Raw genomic sequence first — 20,668 nt, 5'->3', positions numbered from 1 at the left:
AACTAAAATGGCCACAAACAAAATTGAAATGATCAATAGTCCAAGTATACTGTTTGACGAATTTTCATTTGTAGACTGGTCATTTTGAAGTTGGAAGTTTAGCTCTGTTGAAATTTCGTCACTGATATTGTTTTTTAAAGTTGTGAAATAATTAAATGGCAGATCAAGTTTTGTAGCTGTGTCAATTTGAAAATCATCTTCTGTAGTAATTTCGTCGAATGCGTTGTTTTTATCTGTGGTAGAAATTACCATATTTGGTATTTTAGTCATACAGATGTAATTGCCCAGCTCATTAAAGTCAAAATCAAACTGATTTTTATAAGAATACAAAGCCACACTTTTCGATCTTTTAAGAATTTTTATATTTTGACTGTTTTCAAAAAAATTATGCAACTTATTTCTACTGATTCCTTTGTAAATAAAACTATTTTCACCTTTAACATTAGTATGCCAAATGTCATAATTTCCTTCATTAAAATACTTTTTGATGGGTTTTGAAATTTTATAAAAATGCTTTCCATTTTTTATATCAGCAAATTCCATACCATTAGACCAGCAGTTAGATCGGGCCTCTTTAGCTAATACTTTAACTTTTGGAATGTAGAACATGTATTTTGTGTCTCCAACTAGCATAGTATTTTTATGTTCCATTTTATAATACTTACATAAACTTAAAACTGTAATAAAGTGATTAGATTGTCTTTAGCCTTATATTATTTATATAAATGTCTAAGAAAAAGTTATTCTTAAAAAAAATATCTGAACTAGAGATTATTTTTGAGTTTATACTTACTACACACATATACTTAATGTAATTTAAATGTTGTTCTTTTTTTATTTGCCGCTTGTTTAAACTTTATAAAAATGTAAATGATAACACGTAACTTACAACTAGATATTTGTGCAAATGCATATTTTACAATGTAAAGAAAATTAAATGAACATAAAAAGTTTTTTCTTGTTTAATTTAAATATCTGCAACTTTTTATTTTTTTTTTACTTTTTTAAAACTTGGAAACACTAAAAAACAAAAAAACATTTTTTCTTCAATTATTTTTCAAAAAATCTTTATATACATAAATAAAATTAATACATAAAAACTAAAATTAAAAAGTACACTAAATCATAAAACTAAATTTTATACTGAAATATTTGAACAAACTAAAACTTAGGAAGTCCGTAAGAAAAAAAGAAAGTATTAAAGAATGCAACGGAGTTTAGAATGTTTATAAAACATTATTTTCACAGTTGAACGAACAACGACCTTTCTTACACAACAAGTTAGTATTTTCTGCAAAGTAGGGAAAAATTTATAGAATTTTTGTAAACTTCTGTGTTTAAGAAGTATACTCCAGTTTTGGTTTTAACATAAGAAAATTCTAATTGAAAACGTTTAAAAATGGTTCAAAAATCTAATAACTAGTTAACAAGCAATTTAAGTTTTGTAAAAAAAGCTTATTGTAAGAAATTTTTAATTCATGTCGTAGACATAAAATTTTTTAACACATACTAGACAAATTTTTGGAAATAAATTTAAAAAAATTGCTACTAAATAAGTAAGTATCCTTTTACTGTTTTAATACAAACTAGATAAAAAGTTTCAAATAAATAATGTTACTCTTATCTTTTATTTAATAATTTCAGCAGTTTTTTTCAGCTAGTTTACTTAAAATTATTTTTCTATCTCAACAAATTAGTTACGGAATAAACGATAAGGAATTAAGAAAAAGATGATAACTTTATCAAATTGCTTAATATAGTACTTATATAACTAATAGTTATTGTTTTTTTTTTTTAAACAAAACTTATTTTAAGCTGTTTTAGTTTTTAGAAATTACAGGTTATAAAACTAAAAGTAGTCTAAAATAAATTTTAAAGCTATATTTATAACTTCATCTGAAATTTAAATAAACATTTATGTCTACAACGTTACGTAAAAACTAAAAGAAAAATATAAACCATTAGGTCGTTTAAAAAAATTTACTTTTTATTTTATAAAATACGTATAAAACCAGCTAAACCTATCACATTTTCGGTTACATAAAAAGAAAGTAACTCTTAAAAAAAAAAACATAAAAAAAGTAACTACCTTTTTTGTTTGAAATGCAATTTATTAGGTAATATTTTTAATATTTTATAAATTAAAACTAGTTGTTACATTTTTAACAGTAAATTAAAACTTTAATAAGCTTTAAGTTTATAAGTGTTTATTTTTCAATGCCCTAATACCTAACTATGTAATTAAAACTAAGAAGTTATAGAATTGTAGAACTTATACTGCATTTTAAAATAAATATGTAAATTATTTACACAGTTTAAAACATTTAATTAATAAAAAAAGTTAATCAACTTTATTTTTAAAGATATTTTTTTTAGAAAAAAAAAAAGAATAAATCAAAAATGACACGTAAAAAAAAAAAAAAGATAATTATGAAAAATAAATAATTATATCTTTATAAAGCTTTAAAAATACTTAAATAAAATATACTGTTATAAACTTTTGGATAAATTAAATAAACCTTAAAATAATGTAAAAGACTATCAAAATATATACTAAAATTTTGAGTTTTTGAACTGTAAAAATGTACCTTTTTTTATAAAATTTTAAGTCTGTAAGTGTATTAGTTTTTTGACTATTTTCTTTTAAATTATAAAAAAGATGAAAATAGTATAAACCAGATTACATTATATAATTTTTAGAAGACAAAAAAAAAATCAAAAAAAACTTAAAACTATACTATGTTTAAAACGAAGTTGTATTAATAGTTTTATTGTTAAATAAAAACATGCAGTTGTATATTTAAAATAACTTATTAAACAATTAATTGCCATACGTATTTATTGTTGGTTAAAGCAAAAGTTTTTTAATACTAAATAATACAAATTCAACAAATAAGATTGACTTAATTTTTGTTATATCTACTTAACTAGAATATGAGTAAATAAAATATACTTATATATAAATAACGTGAAGGAGACGCTTGGAGTCGAAAACAAAAACCATAAAGGTAAAAAAATTTTAAAGGTGATATTAAAGGCAGGTTCTACCGAGACTTGAACTCGGATCACAGGATTCAGAGTCCTGTGTGCTAACCATTACACCATAGGACCGCACGCCTAATAGCAAGTTAAAGCGTTTATAAAACTAACATGCGTGGAACAACTTTTATTAGTCTTGTAAGTGCTTGAAATTATCAAATAGATTAAATCTTATATTAAAAGCTTTTAAATGACACTCATACTTTTTTAATTATTTAAAAAAAAACGTAGCTTAAGACCTATTAAGACTAAGGATTTGGTTGACAAATTCGTTTAAGTATATCTTTAAAACTTATTGCCGACCGCTTTTTAAATTTTTATTATGTAGTTAATTTGTTAAGTAATCTATAACAAAATAATTTTTAATTTGATGTGGGTAAAAGTTATATAAAGTTTTAAAGTATAATTCGATTAAGATTTATATGGTTTATCACTTAGTTTGCTTTTTTTAGTTTTAACTTACTCGGTACAAAATATAAGCTTTAAAGAAAAACATGTAATCAAACATAGATTATAAAGCTATAAAATAAAAAAAAAAATCAGTTAAACATTCTATTGAATTTTTTTAACTTTTTAAAAAAGATATATTAAAAAGTGTTAAACTCTATGATGTTACTGTAGTATAGTAAGGTCGTGTAAAAGTAGCACGAAGATAAAATAATGTTCCGCTATTTAGAACAATGGTTGATTGTTTAAAGCAGTTTATATCGTTTTAGAATTTAGCCTGAGGCTAAATATAAATTTATCTGTATAGAATTGAAGTTTAAATTTCTGGAACTAAACTTAATAACTGTGCTTAATAAAATATTGAAAAGAGTTTAAGGGTCTAGGTTGTTTTTGTGTAAAAGTTTTGTTGGTAAAAGTTTGAATCATTCTTATCAAACTTTAATTTAGTTTATTTTTTAACTTTTGTCAGAATATCTTTTTTTACAGTTTTATTAATTTAAAAGGATTTTGTTTTATATAGAGAAACTAGTTGAATAGAAACTTGATCCAACAAATATAATGATAAAAAAATTGACAATTATTTTCTTTACATCAATCAATAAATACTGTAAATAATTAATTAAATTGATTTATCAGAATCTAGTTTATTTAAAAAAAATAATACACAAGAACATAATTAAATACTACTTTATAATAAATAAACTGAAGTATAGTTTTTAAAATTGTAACATACAACTTAGCCTCCTTTAAAAAATTGTGATATGGTAGTGTTTTAAATTTTATAAATCTACATAAACTTAGCGTTAAATTGTTTAACCTTTATTTATCATATCACTAAAAAACACAATTTTATAGAAAAATGATAAAAATTCAACTTTCTTTAATTATGTTCTTATGCCTTCAATTATCAACATCTCATGGTAAAAAGTTTCATCGTAATTGCAATGTGTATAACCCACAAGTTGTCTCAAAACAACCCATTAAAAGTGGAAGTGAAGAAAGCATCAACCCAGCAAACCTTAAAAACAATGAAAAAGGTAGAAGAAAAAAGTTGAGAGAAAGAATAAATCATCTCAAATCAGTTGTTGCGGATCAAGAAAATATTATTAATCAGCTTTCAAGTGAATCTCTAAACAGTATAGAGTAGCTTTCAAAAATATAAAAGTTGTAAAAATACTGTTTATTAATGATTTTATCATAAAAGAATTAGTTTTATATAGCACAATAGTAAGGTGTAGTTATCCAATAATAAGCATCAAAAAAATTGTTTTGTTTAATAAAAAACTTTGAGTATAATGGTAGTAAAAAATGTTCAGATAATGTTGATAAATAAAACAAATTTCTCAAAATGAATATTTTAGAGGTAGTTTTCATATAAATTGTTTTACGATAAATGCACATAATAATTTGAGCATTAATAAAATAGTTTATAAACTTTCGGTTATCAAGTCGCACACAACGGATACATTTAACGTCTTGTCAAGGACAGTTTCTAAATTAAGTTTTCGTTTATAATAAAATATACTAATGATGTTTTTAATTGAAGAATGCGCGGTACCAGTGTTAGAGCATGTCAAGATCAACCAAACCGAATTATTACGTCACAATGAGCTTGTAGAGCTCAGTTGTGAAAAAACTTACAAGAATGAGGGCAATCCAACCAGGAAATGTCAGTACGGAAAATTGGAACCGAATTTTCAAAAAGCTCCTTTCAGGTGCCAACCACGTGAGTTTATTAATTATCTGAAGTTGATATCAAGCAGGCAGTAAGAAAATATTTTGATTTAAAAAAGTTGCTTCTTAGCTGTTGCTTTGTTGATTTCAATAAGTCATTTTAGTTTAAAAAGTTGAACTATGTGCTAATGATAATTATTAAAAACAGTGGTATTGTAAGAAACCTTTTTTGCTTTTATACATAACTGAATTTCATAATAAAAACATATGTTAATTAGCATATTAACAACTTAATTGAACAGCAAATGCTTATGAATTGTTTTTATATGTTACATATATTTTATTTGGTAAATTATCAATTTTGAGAACATATTTATGTTTACATTCTTTTATTTTAAGAAATGTAAGTTTTGTACCTTAAAAAAGAAATGTAAGTTTTGTATATATTTACAAACCTTTCAAGTTAAAAGCTACTTTTAGTTTGAAATAACGAAATTTAGTAAGGTTGGAAAAAAAAAAAGATAAAATAAATGTAGGTAAATATTTTGTCAATTTATATAAAATATAATTATTTTACAGTAAAATATGAACTTGTGAAAGAAAAATTGACACGAACAGAAGCTGAAAATTATTGTCAAAACAAATTTTATGGAAATTTAGTAATGGACAACATCGATACTACTAAAGATAGAAAGTTTACAATTTTACGATGATTAAAAAGAATCATTACAGAATAATATTAAATTATTTTATTAAACAAATAAAATTTAACATTTTAATTTTAATTAAATTTTATTAAACGTTAAAAGAGTTTTTTAATATATACGACTTTTTTTTACTAACTTAAACTTTACTTTTTAGACAGTTTTGTAAAGACGCTAACAACTATGGTTCTTTCCACATTGGAATTTCAAAGGACAACCCGCAAAACACTTGGGAGCGTTTGGACTCGGGCAGCATGGAAGGTTTCGTTTTTGATTGGCAGGACAGATACAGAAATAATGATTATATGTATCTGAGTTGCATGCCACAATTTGAGGGAAAAATAACTGACTCCAGAAATTACCCGGAGTATTTTATTTGTCAATTTTACTAAGAGGTTAAATTAAACTTTTTAATGTTTAAGAATAGAAGCTAAATTTGTTTATACTGTATTTATATAAAGTGTTGAAACTTTTGTTTTCCTAATAATTTTAATTGAAATAGCAAAACCTACACATTTTATCTGTCTGTCAGTATACGGGTATTTAAATGGTAATACTGTATATTGAAGTTATACTTCCTAGTTTTATACTAGTTTGTGTTTGAAAATCGTTTTACTTTTGAAAAGTTTAAATGAAGCTATTAAAAAATGTGTGTTTTTTGTATAGATGTTGCTCCATTCTAAAACTAACCTACTTTTGTAATTTCGTAGTTAAAATAAAGTATTTACAAAACTTTATAGCTTTATAAATATATCAATATATACTAATACTTAAAGTTAAAACTTTTTAAAGATTTATAGATGTTTAGGTTGGTATAATTTGCTAATGATATAAATTATATAAGTTTTATAAAAAATGATTACAATACCAATTAGTAAATACTACATTTATTTTTGTTTACAGCATGTGAAAGTGGTTTATTTTCCTTACTTAAGACATTTTTTCTTAGTGTATGTTTACTATTAGCTTAAATTTGCACATTCAACATAACTTTTCTTAAAGTTAGAAGAGTTGAAAAAACCGTATATTGTTACAAACTTTTTGGAAACAAAAATATATTATATTAATAAGCGTTAGTTAGTCTTGAAATAAGTTGCAAAATTAATTCAAAAACAAAGCTAAGTTCAAAACTATCATGCTTTTATACTTTAAATAATTACAATTGTGACTATTTCTACATTAACGCTTAGTATGCTATTTCCCATAAGCCTCGATAGCTCAGTCGGGAGAGTGTTTGACTTAAGATCTTAAGGTCTCGAGTAGAGTCACCTTTTTTATAATGAGGATAATGTCACAATAGAAAGTAAGGAATAGGTTAGTTATGGGTAAAATAAATAAGTATTCTTTGCATCAATTATGTATAGTACAATTTTTCTTACATTCCTTTTAATGAATAAACAGACTTTTAGCTAATTACTTTATGACGTAAAATAGCTTCTTACAGTTTTTCTTTTCTTGTTTTATTTTGGTTTTTAGAAGTAACGAATGATGGCTAGAATTAAATGAAAAAATAATTTTAAAGATTTGACATAATTTATTTTTAGATCGGTATTTTTATGGGTAACTAATTATAAATTTGTTCAAATTTACTTCACGTGACGTTATTAACTTTTTTGTACAATTAATTTGATATGGTGGTTTTATTTGTGAATTTTGTAAAACTGTTCAATTTTTTTATCCAGTGACGTCATTTTTGATAGTTGTGCTGTACAAATAAACAGTTTTGTGATAAACATAGTTGTGCTGTACAAATAAACAGTTTTGTGATAAACATTGTTGGCATAAGCTTAAAGTAAAACAGTTAAACCGTTAACTTAGTTGTTCTGAATACTTTGCCAAGAATAACAAAACCAAATACTAAACTATTTACCCAGCCTACCAATATTAAATGAGCTATAACTTTTTTTTACTTTTGTTGGTACTTCTTATAACATTTTGAAACTTTTGTATAGGTTTAAAATAAAGTTGTTTAAAATATCTTTACTAGAGCTATCTAAAAAAATTAAAGCGCAGCAAAATATTTTAAAGCAACGCTCTTATTATTACGTCACACTCAGCCGAGTATGACGTCACAATCAGCTTGCTGAGCTTCATAAACCGTAACATGCCCTCACTTTCAAGCGTCTCCGTAGCGCAATGGATAGCGCGCTGGACTTCTAATCTAGAGATTCCGGCATCGAGTCCCGGCGGAGATGTGTTTGAGTAGCATGGCCGAGCGGTCTAAGGCGCTGGATTAAGGCTCCAGTCTCTTCGGAGGCGTGGGTTCGAATCCCACAGTTTCCACTCTTTTTATAAAACTTTATGCCCTGTTTTTATCAATATTTTTTGTTTGAGCAAGTATCAGTAGGTTTAGATCTAATACAGAAAGTATGGGTTCTTAGAAAATAATATGCTTACTTTTTAATGTATTTATTTTAATTTTATAAAGCTTGAAATAAAAATCTTAAAATTCTTTTTAATGCATAAAAAGTGTGTTGTTTATATAAGTTTTTGAAATGAACAAACATTTAGTTGCATCACTGTGAAGGTATGACATTAACAGACATAAGCTTAATGAAAACATAAAAGCCTGAACAAAGTTAGTAATACACTTTAATGTAAATGAAACTAGCAACTTTAAATAGAACTTCTATACTATTAAAAGAAAATAAAACTAGTAGCATTAAAAGTTGTAATGAAAGTTTTATATTAAAAAAAATAGTAGAGTATGAAGTGTTTAGGTTTGGTAGTTTTCACTTTTTTTTTTGAAACAATGTTAATTAAAGTTACTAGTTGATTAAAATATTCTCTATATTAATACTGTAACTTATAAAATGTTAATAGTTGAAATGACAACACAACGTTTTAATAACAAATGTGAGCTACCGGTAACTTGCTTAAATTTAAGTAAAGTATGCTACTAAATTGAACCATACCTATATAATTACACATAAACATTTATAAAATATTATTTTTGACAAATTAAAATTCCTACACCGGGAATCGAACCCGGGCCGCCTGGGTGAAAGCCAGGAATCCTAACCACTAGACCATGTAGGACTGTGCTTGTGAGCGCTTTATTGCGAGTATATACGCATAATTAAGCATTATGACGTAACAATCAAATTATTATCAAAGAATTTGATTAGACTTATTCAACCTTCACACTAAAGTAGCGTGGTAACTTTAACCGTTTCTTTCTCTACTTAAAAATTTAGCTTACAAGTACTAATCTAGGAATATAGATTGAATTATATTTTATTTTTCTTTAATGCTAAACAACCATGTATAACTCTAAAAATTGATACAATTTTTCGTGCAAATTAATAAGTAACATTGTATACATGACACTTAATCAAAAATAGTAGGTATTATACACTTTTATTTTTGACACTTAAAACGATTTACGGTAAAACAAAAACGTTTATAACTTTCTATACGCCCAGACTAATTAAGATTTACATATATTTTTTACTAAAAACAAAGATTTAAGTATGTTTTCTAAAGCCACTTAAAACACATTAAAGTAATCTAATACAATTTTGTAACAAAAATGAAAAGTGTGGAGACGCCGGGGATCGAACCCGGGGCCTCAAACATGCAAAGCTTGCGCTCTACCACTGAGCTACGTCCCCACATGTCAATTCAACACTTGTATGGCTTATATACAAATAATTCGCTTGATGAGTGTTTATAGTAAAGCTGCAAAAAAGTGAGTCTTCATTTTTCCAGTCTATATACTGAAATACTTGATTGAGTTCAATGTAACATTTTGAATGAGTTCTGTACAGAATTTTAAACGAGTTCAGTTCAATTCTTTAAATAAGCTCACTGTTCCGTTCAAAAATTATGAAAGAGTTCGTTTTATTGAATGAGTTCATTTTCAAATTTAAATGACTTCAGTGCAAATTATTTGAATGAGTTTATTGTACTTTTACGATAAGGTTAGTGCAAAACTTCAAACAATTAAAATTTTGAATGAGTTTACTGTAAATTTTGACTTGCGCGGAAACTTCCTATACTTTAATTAGGTGCTTTTGTCACACACTTTTCAAAGCTGAAAATCTCATTTTAAATACGGTGGTAAGTTAACTATTTAAACAATTCACACTGAAGTAATTTAAAATCTTGTACTGAACTAATTTAAAATTTTGTACTAAAGTCATTTAAAAATTTGTACTGAACTAATTTAAAAATTTTATACTGAACTAGTTTATAATTTTACACTGAACTCATTTAAAAATTTGTACTGAACTTATTTAATACTTTTTACTGAACTCATTTAATATTTTTTACTGAACTCATTTAAAATTTTACAATGAACTCATTAAAAATTTTGTACTGAACTCATTAAAAATTTTTTACTGAACTCATTTAAAATTTTACAATGAACTCATAAAAATTTTGTACTGAACTCATTAAATATTTTTTACTGAACTCATTTAAAATTTTACAATGAACTCATTAAAAATTTTGTACTGAACTCATTAAAATTTTTTTACTGAACTCATTTAAAATTTTACAATAAACTCATTTAAAATTTTGTACTGAACTCATTAAATATTTTTTACTGAACTCATTTAAAATTTTACAATGAACTCATTAAAATTTTTGTACTGAACTCATTTAAAGTTTTGTACTAAACTCATTTAAAGTTTTGTACTGAACTCATTTAAAACTTCGTACTGAACTCATTTAATATTTTGTATTGAACTCATTCGAAATTTTACACTGAACTCATTCAAAAATTTACAGTAAACTCATTCAAAATTTTAATTGTTTGAAGTTTTGCACTAACCTTATCGTAAAAGTACAATAAACTCATTCAAATAATTTGCACTGAAGTCACTTAAATTTGAAACTGAACTCATTCAATAAAACGAACTCTTTCAAAATTTTTGAACGGAACAGCTTATTTAAAGAATTGAACTGAACTCGTTTAAAATTCTGTACAGAACTCATTCAAAATGTTACATTGAACTCAATCAAGTATTTCAGTATATAGACTGGAAAAATGAAGACTCACTTTTTTGCAGCTTTACTATAAACACTCATCAAGCGAATTATTTGTATATAAGCCATACAAGTGTTGAATTGACATGTGGGGACGTAGCTCAGTGGTAGAGCGCAAGCTTTGCATGTTTGAGGCCCCGGGTTCGATCCCCGGCGTCTCCACACTTTTTATTTTTGTTACAACGTTGTATTAGATTACTTTAATGTGTTTTAAGTGGCTTTAGAAAACATACTTAAATCTTTGTGTTTAATAAAAATCGTTTTAACTGTCAAAAAATTGTATAACACTTACTATTTTCAACTAAGTGTCTTGTAAACAATGTTAGCATTTTAATTTGCACTAAACATTTTATAAATTTTTTATTTATACATGGTTATTAAGCATTAAAGAAAAATAAAATATAATATAACCTATATTCCTAAACTAGTACTTGTAAGCTTACACTTTAAGTAGAGAAAGAAAAGGTTAAAGCTGTACTAATATGAAGGCTGAATAAGTCTAATCAAATTCTTTGATAAAAATTTGATTGTTACGTCTTAATGATCAATTATGAGTTTATGTTTGCAATAAAGCTCTCACATTCACGCTCCTACATGGTCTAGTGGTTAGGATTCCTGGCTTTCACCCATGCGGCCCGGGTTCGATTCCCGGTGTAGAAATTCATTTTTGTCAAAAATAAGTTTGTATAAAAGTTTATGTGAAGTTATATAGGTATAGCTCAATTTAGTAGCATATTTAAGTAAATTATCGGTAACCTAACTTACTTGTTTTATTAAAACGTTGTGTTATCATTTCAACTATTAACGTTTTATAATTCACAATATTAATACAGTGACATTTTAATCAACTAGTAACTAACATTGTTTTAAAAAATATATGAATATGTGAAAACTACCAAACCTAAACATTTCAAGCTCTACTATTTTTTTTTAATTAAAACTTTCAGCACAACTTTCAACATTACTAGTTTTAATTCTACTCAAAATTGCAGTAGCTTTATTTATTTTATTAAATTTACCAGTTTACCTTACTAATTTTGTTCAAAATCTTATGTTTTCACTAAGCTTATGTCTCTTAATGTCAAACCTTCACAATGATAAAACTTATCATTTATTCATTTCAAAACCTAATATAAATAACACACTTATGCATTAAAAATTTTTTTTTTTTTAATTTAGAGGTCAGAAAGTTTAAAAATTATCAAATCAAACTGATAAGAATACATTAAAAAGAAAGCATAATATTGTTTTTAAGAACCCATAATTTCTGTATTGTATCTAAACCTACTGATATTTGCTCAAACAAAAAATATTGATAAAAACAGGGCATAAAGTTTTATAAAAAGAGTGGCAGCAGTGGGATTCGAACCCACGCCTCCGAAGAGACTGGAGCCTTAATCCAGCGCCTTAGACCGCTCGGCCATGCTACCCAACCACATCTCCGCCGGGACTCGAACCCGGAACCTCTGGATTAGAAGTCCAGCGCGCTATCCATTGCGCTACGGAGACGCTTGCCACTGAGGGCATGTTACGGTTTATATTGTTTAGCACGCTGATTGTGACGTCATAATTGGCTGAGTGTGACGTAATGATAAGCGCGTTGCTTTGAAATATTTTGCTGTGCTTTAATTTTTTAGATTGCTCTAGTGTGGTAATTTTAAACAGCTCAGACTACTTTAAATCTATACAAAATTTTTAAAATATTATAACAAGTACCAACAAAAGTAAAAAAAAGTGTAGCTCATTTAATAATGGTAGGCTGGGTAAACAGTTAAGTAGTTTGTTTTGTTACTCTTAGCATAGTATTCAGAACAACCAAGTAAATTATTTAACTATTTTACTTTAAGCTTAGGCCAACAATGTTTATCACAAAACTGTTTATTTGTTCAGCACAATTAGTTTAAAAAAAAATAAAAATATACTTTAACTATTCAAATTAACCGAAGTAACAGTTTTTATTACAAGTTATATGGTTATTTGCCTTAACTAAAAATAAATGCTCAATTTACTGGGATGTAAAGAGTTTATTTGAATAGATTTATGCAAATTATACATTTTACTCGCGATCCGTTTTTTGGGGCAAAAAATTGCGAACTTTTCAAGTAAAAATAAAATATTAACCTGCAGTACATACATAGGAACTTTTGGAAAATTAGGTTCTAATTTTCTATTCTGACATTTTCTGATTGGCTCTCCTTTTATTTTGTAAGGTTTGTTAAAAATCAGCCTTACATTTTAACTATGACGTAACAATACGGTTGAATTTATTTTGACATGCTCTACTACAGGCACATCACATTCTTAAATTAAAAAAAAAAGTGTTATAAAACTAGTTTAGTTTTAAATTAGTATCAGCTAATATATTTTACAGTTGTAAGACTATTGTTATGACTAAAATACTTTTGTATAAATTAAGGTTTTACTTTAAAAACTGAGTGAAACATAAAAATTTTAGTGCACATTAAACAGCTTAGTATAAACAATTTTGTTATAAACAGCTTATTAAATAATAATTATTATAATATTTATACATCTTTTTATGTTAAAAAGTATCAAATTGTTTGTTTAATATAAAGTAAAATTTATCAACTAGCTAATTTAGAAACAAATTCAATCTAGAAATTTTAACTAAATCGCTTCCTTTTTATTATATATACTAGTTCGTACACAAAAAACTTTACTGAATACTTTCTAATACATAACTTCTTTTCTATTTTTGTAAGCTATACAATTTATAAACACACTTGAAAGCTGATTAAACGTATATTCCTGAATTATTCTTGATTATTAGCAACTGATTCAAGATGATTTATTCTTTCTTTTTTGATACAAAAACAGAACTAGACAGAGTTATCAATCCTTGGTGGGAGATATGAATTATATAAACTTATTGTTAAACTTTTATTGCGTTACGCCGTTTCCCTGCAGAGCAGTTCATCAGACGCTAAAAAAAGCTGAAAACAAAAGTATACAGGGCGATGAATTGGAAAATAAAAATACACACATAATATATAAATGAAAATAATATTTACATTTGAAATATGAGTTTTAAATAATATGTGGTTTACAAAAGTTAAATTTTAAAGTTAAGTTAAATTAAAATGAAATATAGGTAAGTTTAGTTTAAATAATTTATTAACTATAGATTTTATATATTTAGAAAATTTATTTATTTACTAAGCATTTAATATATTAGGATTTTGAAAAAATGTAAATACTAAGATTTGTAGGGGATTTTTAGAAAACAGAAATGGTCTTTTTACGGGAATGTTGTAACTTTAAAACAAAATCTTTACACAATACAAACATAAATACAAAGTAACAGTATAATTAAATAGAATGAAATAAACTAAATAAACTAAGTTAATGCGATAAAAAATAAACTAAAAGTATTCCTTAGGGTAATGAGGGCATTGCGTGACTAGTTCATTTCTTTTATTAAGTATTTTTCTCTGGTTAGCATTTGCTATAAACAGTCTTTCAAGGTTACATATCGAGCACATGAAGTTTGGTTTAAATCTGCTTTTTGTCTGTCGGAGAATTTTCCATTCAATAGTGGGTTTCTCGCCTTTTTCATATAATTTCCACATGTAGTTGGCGAGTTGTGTACAGTTGGCGGGTTTCTTCTTGTTTGGTTTTGGAAATGATACTCTATGTTCGTACAATCTGTTTTTGAATGCTCTTCGGGTGGATCCAATATATGACATTCTCTTATTTTTCTCAGATGAGACGATTGCTTCGTATATTACATTTTCTAATTTACATTTATTCATTACTGGACATTGCTCTCTGTTTCTGCAGTTGCATAGTTTCGGTTCTATTTGTGGTTTTTCTAGCAGTTTCTTATTATGTCCACTTATTAGTGCTTTAATGTTTGAGGAACAGCAGTATGATATCTTGGTGGAACTTCTATTGAAGATTTTGTGTAATTCTGTTGATTGTGGGAAGTGCTTGTCAAGCAGTTTTAAAAAGAGGTTTCCGAATTTGGTTTTCACTGATTCACAGAAAGGTGGGTTGTAAAATATACATTTTCTTTTTCTGTTTTTTGCTTTGTTGTTATTAATTGTTGGGTTATATTCGAGCTTATGATGGAAGTTGCTTTTGCTTAAAGCGTTTTGGTAGATTTGTTTCGCGTTATCAAATGATTCTTTGCTTTTTGTTAGTTTTGAAATTCTATTTTCGATCATTTTTGGTATATTTTTCTTAATTGTTCTAGGATGGTTAGAATCTTTGTCAATATATATGGTCTTTGCGTTTGGCTTTACATATGGGCAATAATCATCAGTTAGGAGGTTTAAATGTATGTCTAAGAAGTTGGTGGAGGTTTCACCTGCACTAATTGTAATGTCGAATCCTATGTCTGCTAGTTTTTTTGTAATTTTGTTTTTTATTTTGCAAATATTACTCTTATTTGTTTGATTGATAACGGCAAGTCCATCATCTCTGTAGAGTCCAATTGACTCAATGTTTATAATCGTAGACAGATGGTGTAATAGGTATAAACCTACAAGGTCACATATTTCGGCGCCGTGAAATGATCCCATAGGTACGTCGAAGTTGTCATTGGAGTTGGTTTTTTTCCACATATTATTATCGTAAAACATTACTGATTTGCATGTGTGTAAAATAGTCTCTGTCTCAAACTCTGTGAACCTTGAATAAGAGTTGGAAAAGTTGATTGCATCTATTAAGTGCTTTCTTTTAATAGTTGGGTAGAAGTTCTTAATGTCAAAATTAACGAAGCATTTGTGGTTTTTGTTGTTGATTTTTTCGAACCAATCTATCACTTCTCCAGAGTTTTTCCATTGGCTAAGCATGGATTTTTTTCTTATGGTTGTTATGTGTTTTTGTAGGATGGTTCTTGACAGTTTGCCTAAGTGGGTTTTAGATGAATTAATTATTCTACAGTTGGTATCGTGTGGAAAGTTCGCTTTATGGTCTTTGATAGAAAGGAATGCTTCATTGACTTCATATTTTGGAACTTTTTTGTTCTTTAAGCTCATTTGTTTACTTAGGATTTGTGCTGCTTCGTTGTTAATGTCATTAATGGTATTTTCGTTGTCAATTGAATATTCGCTAGTTATGCTATTTTTCATTAGCTTCTTGTATTTATTTGCATTCATATAGTATAAGTTTGATGTTTTATCTGAAAAGACTATAATCATTTTCTTATTTAGTAGCTTTTTTATGTCTTTGTTTAGAGTCTTTTGGTACTTTGATCTAAATTTTGAGAACTTGAGGTTTCTGATGATTTCGTATAGGTCGTTTTCAAAGGCTTTGAGTTTGTCTGATTCAGGTGCTGATCTTCGGCTGTTGTAAATATTGGCAAATTCATCAGGTGGTTGGGTTGCTTCGTCTCTGTCGAGAAAGAAAACTTTCCATCGCATCCTGTTGATGAACTTTGCCGTTTGGTGGTACATTTTGGTCATGAATAGAGTCTTGTTGGTGATTGGGATGGTTTTTAGGGAGTGCTTAAAATCGATTAAAATTAATTCATCGCTGCTGTGGGATTTATTCTTTCTCTCAACTTCTGTCTTCTACCTTTTTCATTGTTTTTAAGGTTTGCTGGGTTGATGCTTTTTTCCACTTCCACTTCTAATAGGTTCATTCGAGAAATCTTGTGGGTTATACCCATTGCAGTTACGATGACGTTTTTTACCCCAAAGATACCGATACTCAAAAGCATAAGAACAAAATTTAAGAAAGTTGAATATCTATCGTTTTTTTTGTAAAATTATGTTTTTCAGTTATAAGATAAAATATTTGAAATAATTCAAGGCAAAGTTTATGCATAAAAATTAATCAACGTAAAACACTAACATTCCACAAAATTTTTAAAGAAGACTAAGCTGTATCTAACAAATTAAAAAGCATATACTATAGTTAGTTTGTTATAAATTAGTAGTTTAATTATGTTATTGTGTATTTTTTCTAAAGTCCTTTTGAATATAGCACACATGCAATATGTTTAGTTTTTAAACTAAAAGTTACAGCTTTTTTAAACGTATTTTATTTTTTTCATTGCCCTACTTTAAACTCCAAAATAAACAGTTGAAAAGTAGGTGTTTAAAACATTTAAATTATTTTGCTTTATAATATTGAGATGTAACTTCTTTCTTGTAATACTAAAAGTTAGAGACTAATCGTACTGTGTACAGTTTGTTTCTTGTTACACTAAAACAAACTTGTTTATGTAACTGAAATAATATAATCAATTCAGCTTATAATAAAATTACAAAAATATGTTTTAAAAACTCTATGCAGAAAATATATAAAAATATGAGTAGATTGAAACACGTTTAGTTGTATACTTTTAGTATTATGTAAAGCAACTACACTTATAAATTGAGACTTTACAATAGAAAAACTTTTAAGGTATATTATTCATAATTTTGTTGTAATACTCTATTTTATCGGTATTGTCATCTCCGATTAAATATCAATTTTTTAAAGAATTTAATTTTTTGATCAAGTCTTTATTTGATTAAATTTTGTAAATAAAACGAAAACCATTAAAAATTATTAACGTTTTAATAAAACTAAAAAAACAGTAAAAAAATTTTGTAAAAAAAAAAAGTTAACTGTGTTTTAATCTAAGTGATAAATCCTATAAGTCTCATTTTATTTATACATCAAAAAAATTTATCTTTGCACTGAAATAACTTTTATAATTTTTAAAATGAGTTTTTTTAATAATTTACTTAACAAGTTAAGTACATAGTAGAAGTATAGAAGGAGGTTGTTTACTGAGTTTTAAGGATATATTTAGACGACGTTGTCAACTAACTCCTTAATATTAACTGATCTATAAGTTTATCAATTGTTCAGAAAAGTATGAGTGTTATTCAAAAACTTTATTTATAAGATTTAATCTATTTGAAAATTTTAAGCACTTACAAGACTAATAAAAGTTGTTCCACGCATGTTAGTTTTATAAACGCTTTAACTTGCCATGAAGCGTGCGGTCCTATGGTGTAATGGTTAGCACACAGGACTTTGAATCCTGTGATCCGAGTTCAAGTCTCGGTAGGACCTGTTGATATTACTTTTAAGGTTTTGTTTTCGACTCCAAGCGTCTCCTCTCTACTAATATTAATAATATTTACTTTTTTCAATTTTGTTGAACTAATAAAATATAATACTAAAGCTTTTTGCTTTAACTAACAATAAGTACGTATAGCAACTTAATAATTTGCTTAAACATATAACTAGACGTTTTAAATTAGATATGAAACTATTAATATAACTATGTTTTAAACTTAGTATAAAGTTAAGTTTTGTTTGATAACTTTTTTTGTTTTATAATACTATTCTAAAACTTGAGACAAAATTTATCCAGACACACTTTATTTTACAAACTTAAATATATTTCAGCTAACCCTTATAAACTACTTTTGTTATCAATTGATTTTCAAAATTAAACTATGATTAAATAAACAGTTTTAAGTTACATCACAAAACACTCAATTAATATGAACAAGCAAAATTAATTAAAAAGTTAACTAAGACAAGCATACGTATAAATATATAAGTATAAAAAACAATAGATAAAAAAACAAGTGACAAACTAGACAAACCATTTAAAGCAACTTATATAGACTAGATTTATAAACGTACTGTTGCTTGCATAACTTAGTACTAAAATTTTTTATAAATTAAGATTATAAAACGCTAAGATGGTATTCATTACATGCTTATAATAATTATACCACATGATTTAACTTATATTATCTTACTTTTTTTTAGTTTAAAGAATATTTTAACAACTAATATACTTATACAGTTTAAACTTTATAAGAAAAAAGGTACTTTTTTACAGTTCAATAACTCAAAATTATATCATAGTTTTTGGCAACTTTTAACATTAAACAAAAATAATTATAGCCGAAAACTTGAAAAAAAGGTTTAATCTAAATAATTTGAAACTGTTAATAAAATATATTTGTTTATACTTATCATTTTATTTTTACATTTGAAAAAAGTTATTTATTATATTTTTTAAACAGTTCATTCTCTCAGAAAATAAAGTTAATTTACCATTACTTTAATTAACAAAATATAGTAAAATATGCACTTAATTTACATCTTTATTTTAAAATGTAGTAAAAGTTCTATAATCTTATAAACTTGTAACTTTTAATTGTATAATTAGGTATTAGGGTATTTCAAAAACAAAGTAAATTAAATACTTATAAGATATAACAACTTATAAAAGTTTTAATTTTTTATTATCATTATAACAACCAGTTTTAATTAATAATATTATTTACAAATGCTTATCTTATAAGCTGCATTTTAAACAAAAAAGGTAAATAAGCAACTTTCTTTTTATTTAACTGAAAACATGATTAGTTTAGCTTGTTTTGTAATAAAAAAATAAAAAGGTGAAGATAGTTAAATAAACTTTTATTTAAACGGCTTAATAGACTTTTTTTTTTGGTTTTTACGATAACGTTATACACATGAGTATTTGTGTAAGACCAAATGAAGTCATTAAAGTAGTTTCAAGTCTATAAGTGAATGTAGATTACTTTTAGTTCAATAACCCGTAATTGCTAAAAGTAAACCAGTTAAAATAAGTTTTATTTAAAAGTTTGAAATATACAATTACTATCAGTTATATAAAGTACTATATAAAACTATTAGATAAAAGTTGCATCATTATTTTTAGTCCTTATCGTTTATTTTGTAGCTAAAATACTAAAAAGTTTTTAAAGCTCAGAAAAACTATCTAATTTTTTTAAAATCAAACAAAGGTTAAGTGCAATTTTTTTATTTTGAATTTTTTATTTAGTTGACAGTGAACAGTGAAAAGTCAATTAGTTTTTTAGTTGCGTAATATTTTTTTAAATTCTGAATATTTGTTTAGTATCTGTTTTGAAAAAGTAATTTTGATGATTCAAATGTAAAATATATTTAAAAAAAATTTCAAACAAAAAAATTAAGTTGTTAAAACAACTATTGAACGTTTTGTAAAAATTTACAGTTAAAATTTTATTGTAAAATCCAATGTGAAATTATTCTTCATAATTGCAGTAGTAATAAAAAATAAAACTCTATGAATTTTAGATTTTATCCATATTTTGTGGAAAATTTTATTGTTTATTATATTAAAGGTCGTTGTTTGTTTAACTGTGAAAAGTTCATTCCATAAACATCTTCGAATCCTTTTAAATTTGCTGTTTTCTTACAGACTTGCTAACTTTCAGTTTGTTTATATATTTCAGAATAAAGTATAGTTTTATGATAAGTTAAACTTTAAATTTTAAGTTTTTATGCCTAAATTATTTTTAAAGCTGGCTTTAATTTAACACTCTTTATTTTTATATTTGGTCCTTTTTTAATAGTAAAAGATTTAAATAGTTCCTCACTTTTTTCTTTTTAATAATAAATGTAAGAACGATTGATACTAAATTTAAAGTGAATAAAACGTTTTTATGTTTGTTTAGTTTTGTTCACATAGTTGAAAATACATTTTCACAAGTATCTAGTAGAAAACTTTTATTTAATTGTTTTTTGTTAAAAAAAAACAGTAAACAACAACTTCTAAAAAAGCCAAATTTAAGTTTTCTTTAAATATTTTGTCCAGATATTGTAAACTTAATATATAAATAACAATAAACTTTTTTGAATATAAAGTTATGTTCTATACTGTTTTTATGAATTCAATTGTGTATTGTGAATCTTAAAGGTACCTGTTACTTTCTTACAGTTTTAACTTGTTGGTTAAAAAACATGGAATATGCAAATGAAATAATTTTAGGTAATACAAAATATATCTTGTACATTCCAAAAACTAAAGTATTGGCTGA

General features: G+C 25.7%; 1 protein-coding gene and 10 non-coding genes across 11 annotated transcripts; 6 read left to right on the top strand and 5 right to left on the bottom strand.

Moving 5' to 3' along the window:
- Positions 1–3,039: 3,039 nt before the first annotated feature.
- Positions 3,040–3,111, bottom strand: Trnaq-cug (transfer RNA glutamine (anticodon CUG)). The gene has a single exon. It is a non-coding gene; the product is annotated as a tRNA-Gln (tRNA).
- A 1,237-nt stretch (positions 3,112–4,348) lies between these two features.
- Positions 4,349–6,546, top strand: LOC145844486 (uncharacterized). Its single transcript, XM_082951886.1, has 4 exons — positions 4,349–4,607; positions 5,033–5,212; positions 5,740–5,854; positions 6,022–6,546. Exons 1-4 carry the CDS (start codon positions 4,373–4,375, stop codon positions 6,254–6,256), a joined length of 765 nt encoding a protein of 254 aa, XP_082808012.1. The 5' UTR covers positions 4,349–4,372; the 3' UTR covers positions 6,257–6,546.
- A 1,440-nt stretch (positions 6,547–7,986) lies between these two features.
- Trnar-ucu (transfer RNA arginine (anticodon UCU)) lies at positions 7,987–8,059 on the top strand. Its single transcript has one exon. It is a non-coding gene; the product is annotated as a tRNA-Arg (tRNA).
- A 6-nt stretch (positions 8,060–8,065) lies between these two features.
- Positions 8,066–8,147, top strand: Trnal-aag (transfer RNA leucine (anticodon AAG)). Its single transcript has one exon. It is a non-coding gene; the product is annotated as a tRNA-Leu (tRNA).
- Positions 8,148–8,831: 684 nt separating this feature from the next.
- Positions 8,832–8,903, bottom strand: Trnae-uuc (transfer RNA glutamic acid (anticodon UUC)). The gene has a single exon. It is a non-coding gene; the product is annotated as a tRNA-Glu (tRNA).
- A 503-nt stretch (positions 8,904–9,406) lies between these two features.
- Trnaa-ugc (transfer RNA alanine (anticodon UGC)) lies at positions 9,407–9,478 on the bottom strand. The gene has a single exon. It is a non-coding gene; the product is annotated as a tRNA-Ala (tRNA).
- Positions 9,479–10,946: 1,468 nt separating this feature from the next.
- Positions 10,947–11,018, top strand: Trnaa-ugc (transfer RNA alanine (anticodon UGC)). The gene has a single exon. It is a non-coding gene; the product is annotated as a tRNA-Ala (tRNA).
- A 426-nt stretch (positions 11,019–11,444) lies between these two features.
- Positions 11,445–11,516, top strand: Trnae-uuc (transfer RNA glutamic acid (anticodon UUC)). Its single transcript has one exon. It is a non-coding gene; the product is annotated as a tRNA-Glu (tRNA).
- A 688-nt stretch (positions 11,517–12,204) lies between these two features.
- Trnal-aag (transfer RNA leucine (anticodon AAG)) lies at positions 12,205–12,286 on the bottom strand. The gene has a single exon. It is a non-coding gene; the product is annotated as a tRNA-Leu (tRNA).
- A 6-nt stretch (positions 12,287–12,292) lies between these two features.
- On the bottom strand, positions 12,293–12,365 carry Trnar-ucu (transfer RNA arginine (anticodon UCU)). Its single transcript has one exon. It is a non-coding gene; the product is annotated as a tRNA-Arg (tRNA).
- A 5,454-nt stretch (positions 12,366–17,819) lies between these two features.
- On the top strand, positions 17,820–17,891 carry Trnaq-uug (transfer RNA glutamine (anticodon UUG)). Its single transcript has one exon. It is a non-coding gene; the product is annotated as a tRNA-Gln (tRNA).
- The last annotated feature ends 2,777 nt before the right edge of the window (positions 17,892–20,668 follow it).

Source organism: Thalia democratica, chromosome 9, assembly GCF_965202585.1.
Source record: "Thalia democratica chromosome 9, ktThaDemo2.hap1.1, whole genome shotgun sequence".
Classification (NCBI taxonomy): domain Eukaryota; kingdom Metazoa; phylum Chordata; class Thaliacea; order Salpida; family Salpidae; genus Thalia; species Thalia democratica.
The sequence above is the reverse complement of the archived record's forward strand: the minus strand, read 5'-3'. Positions and strand labels throughout refer to the sequence as shown.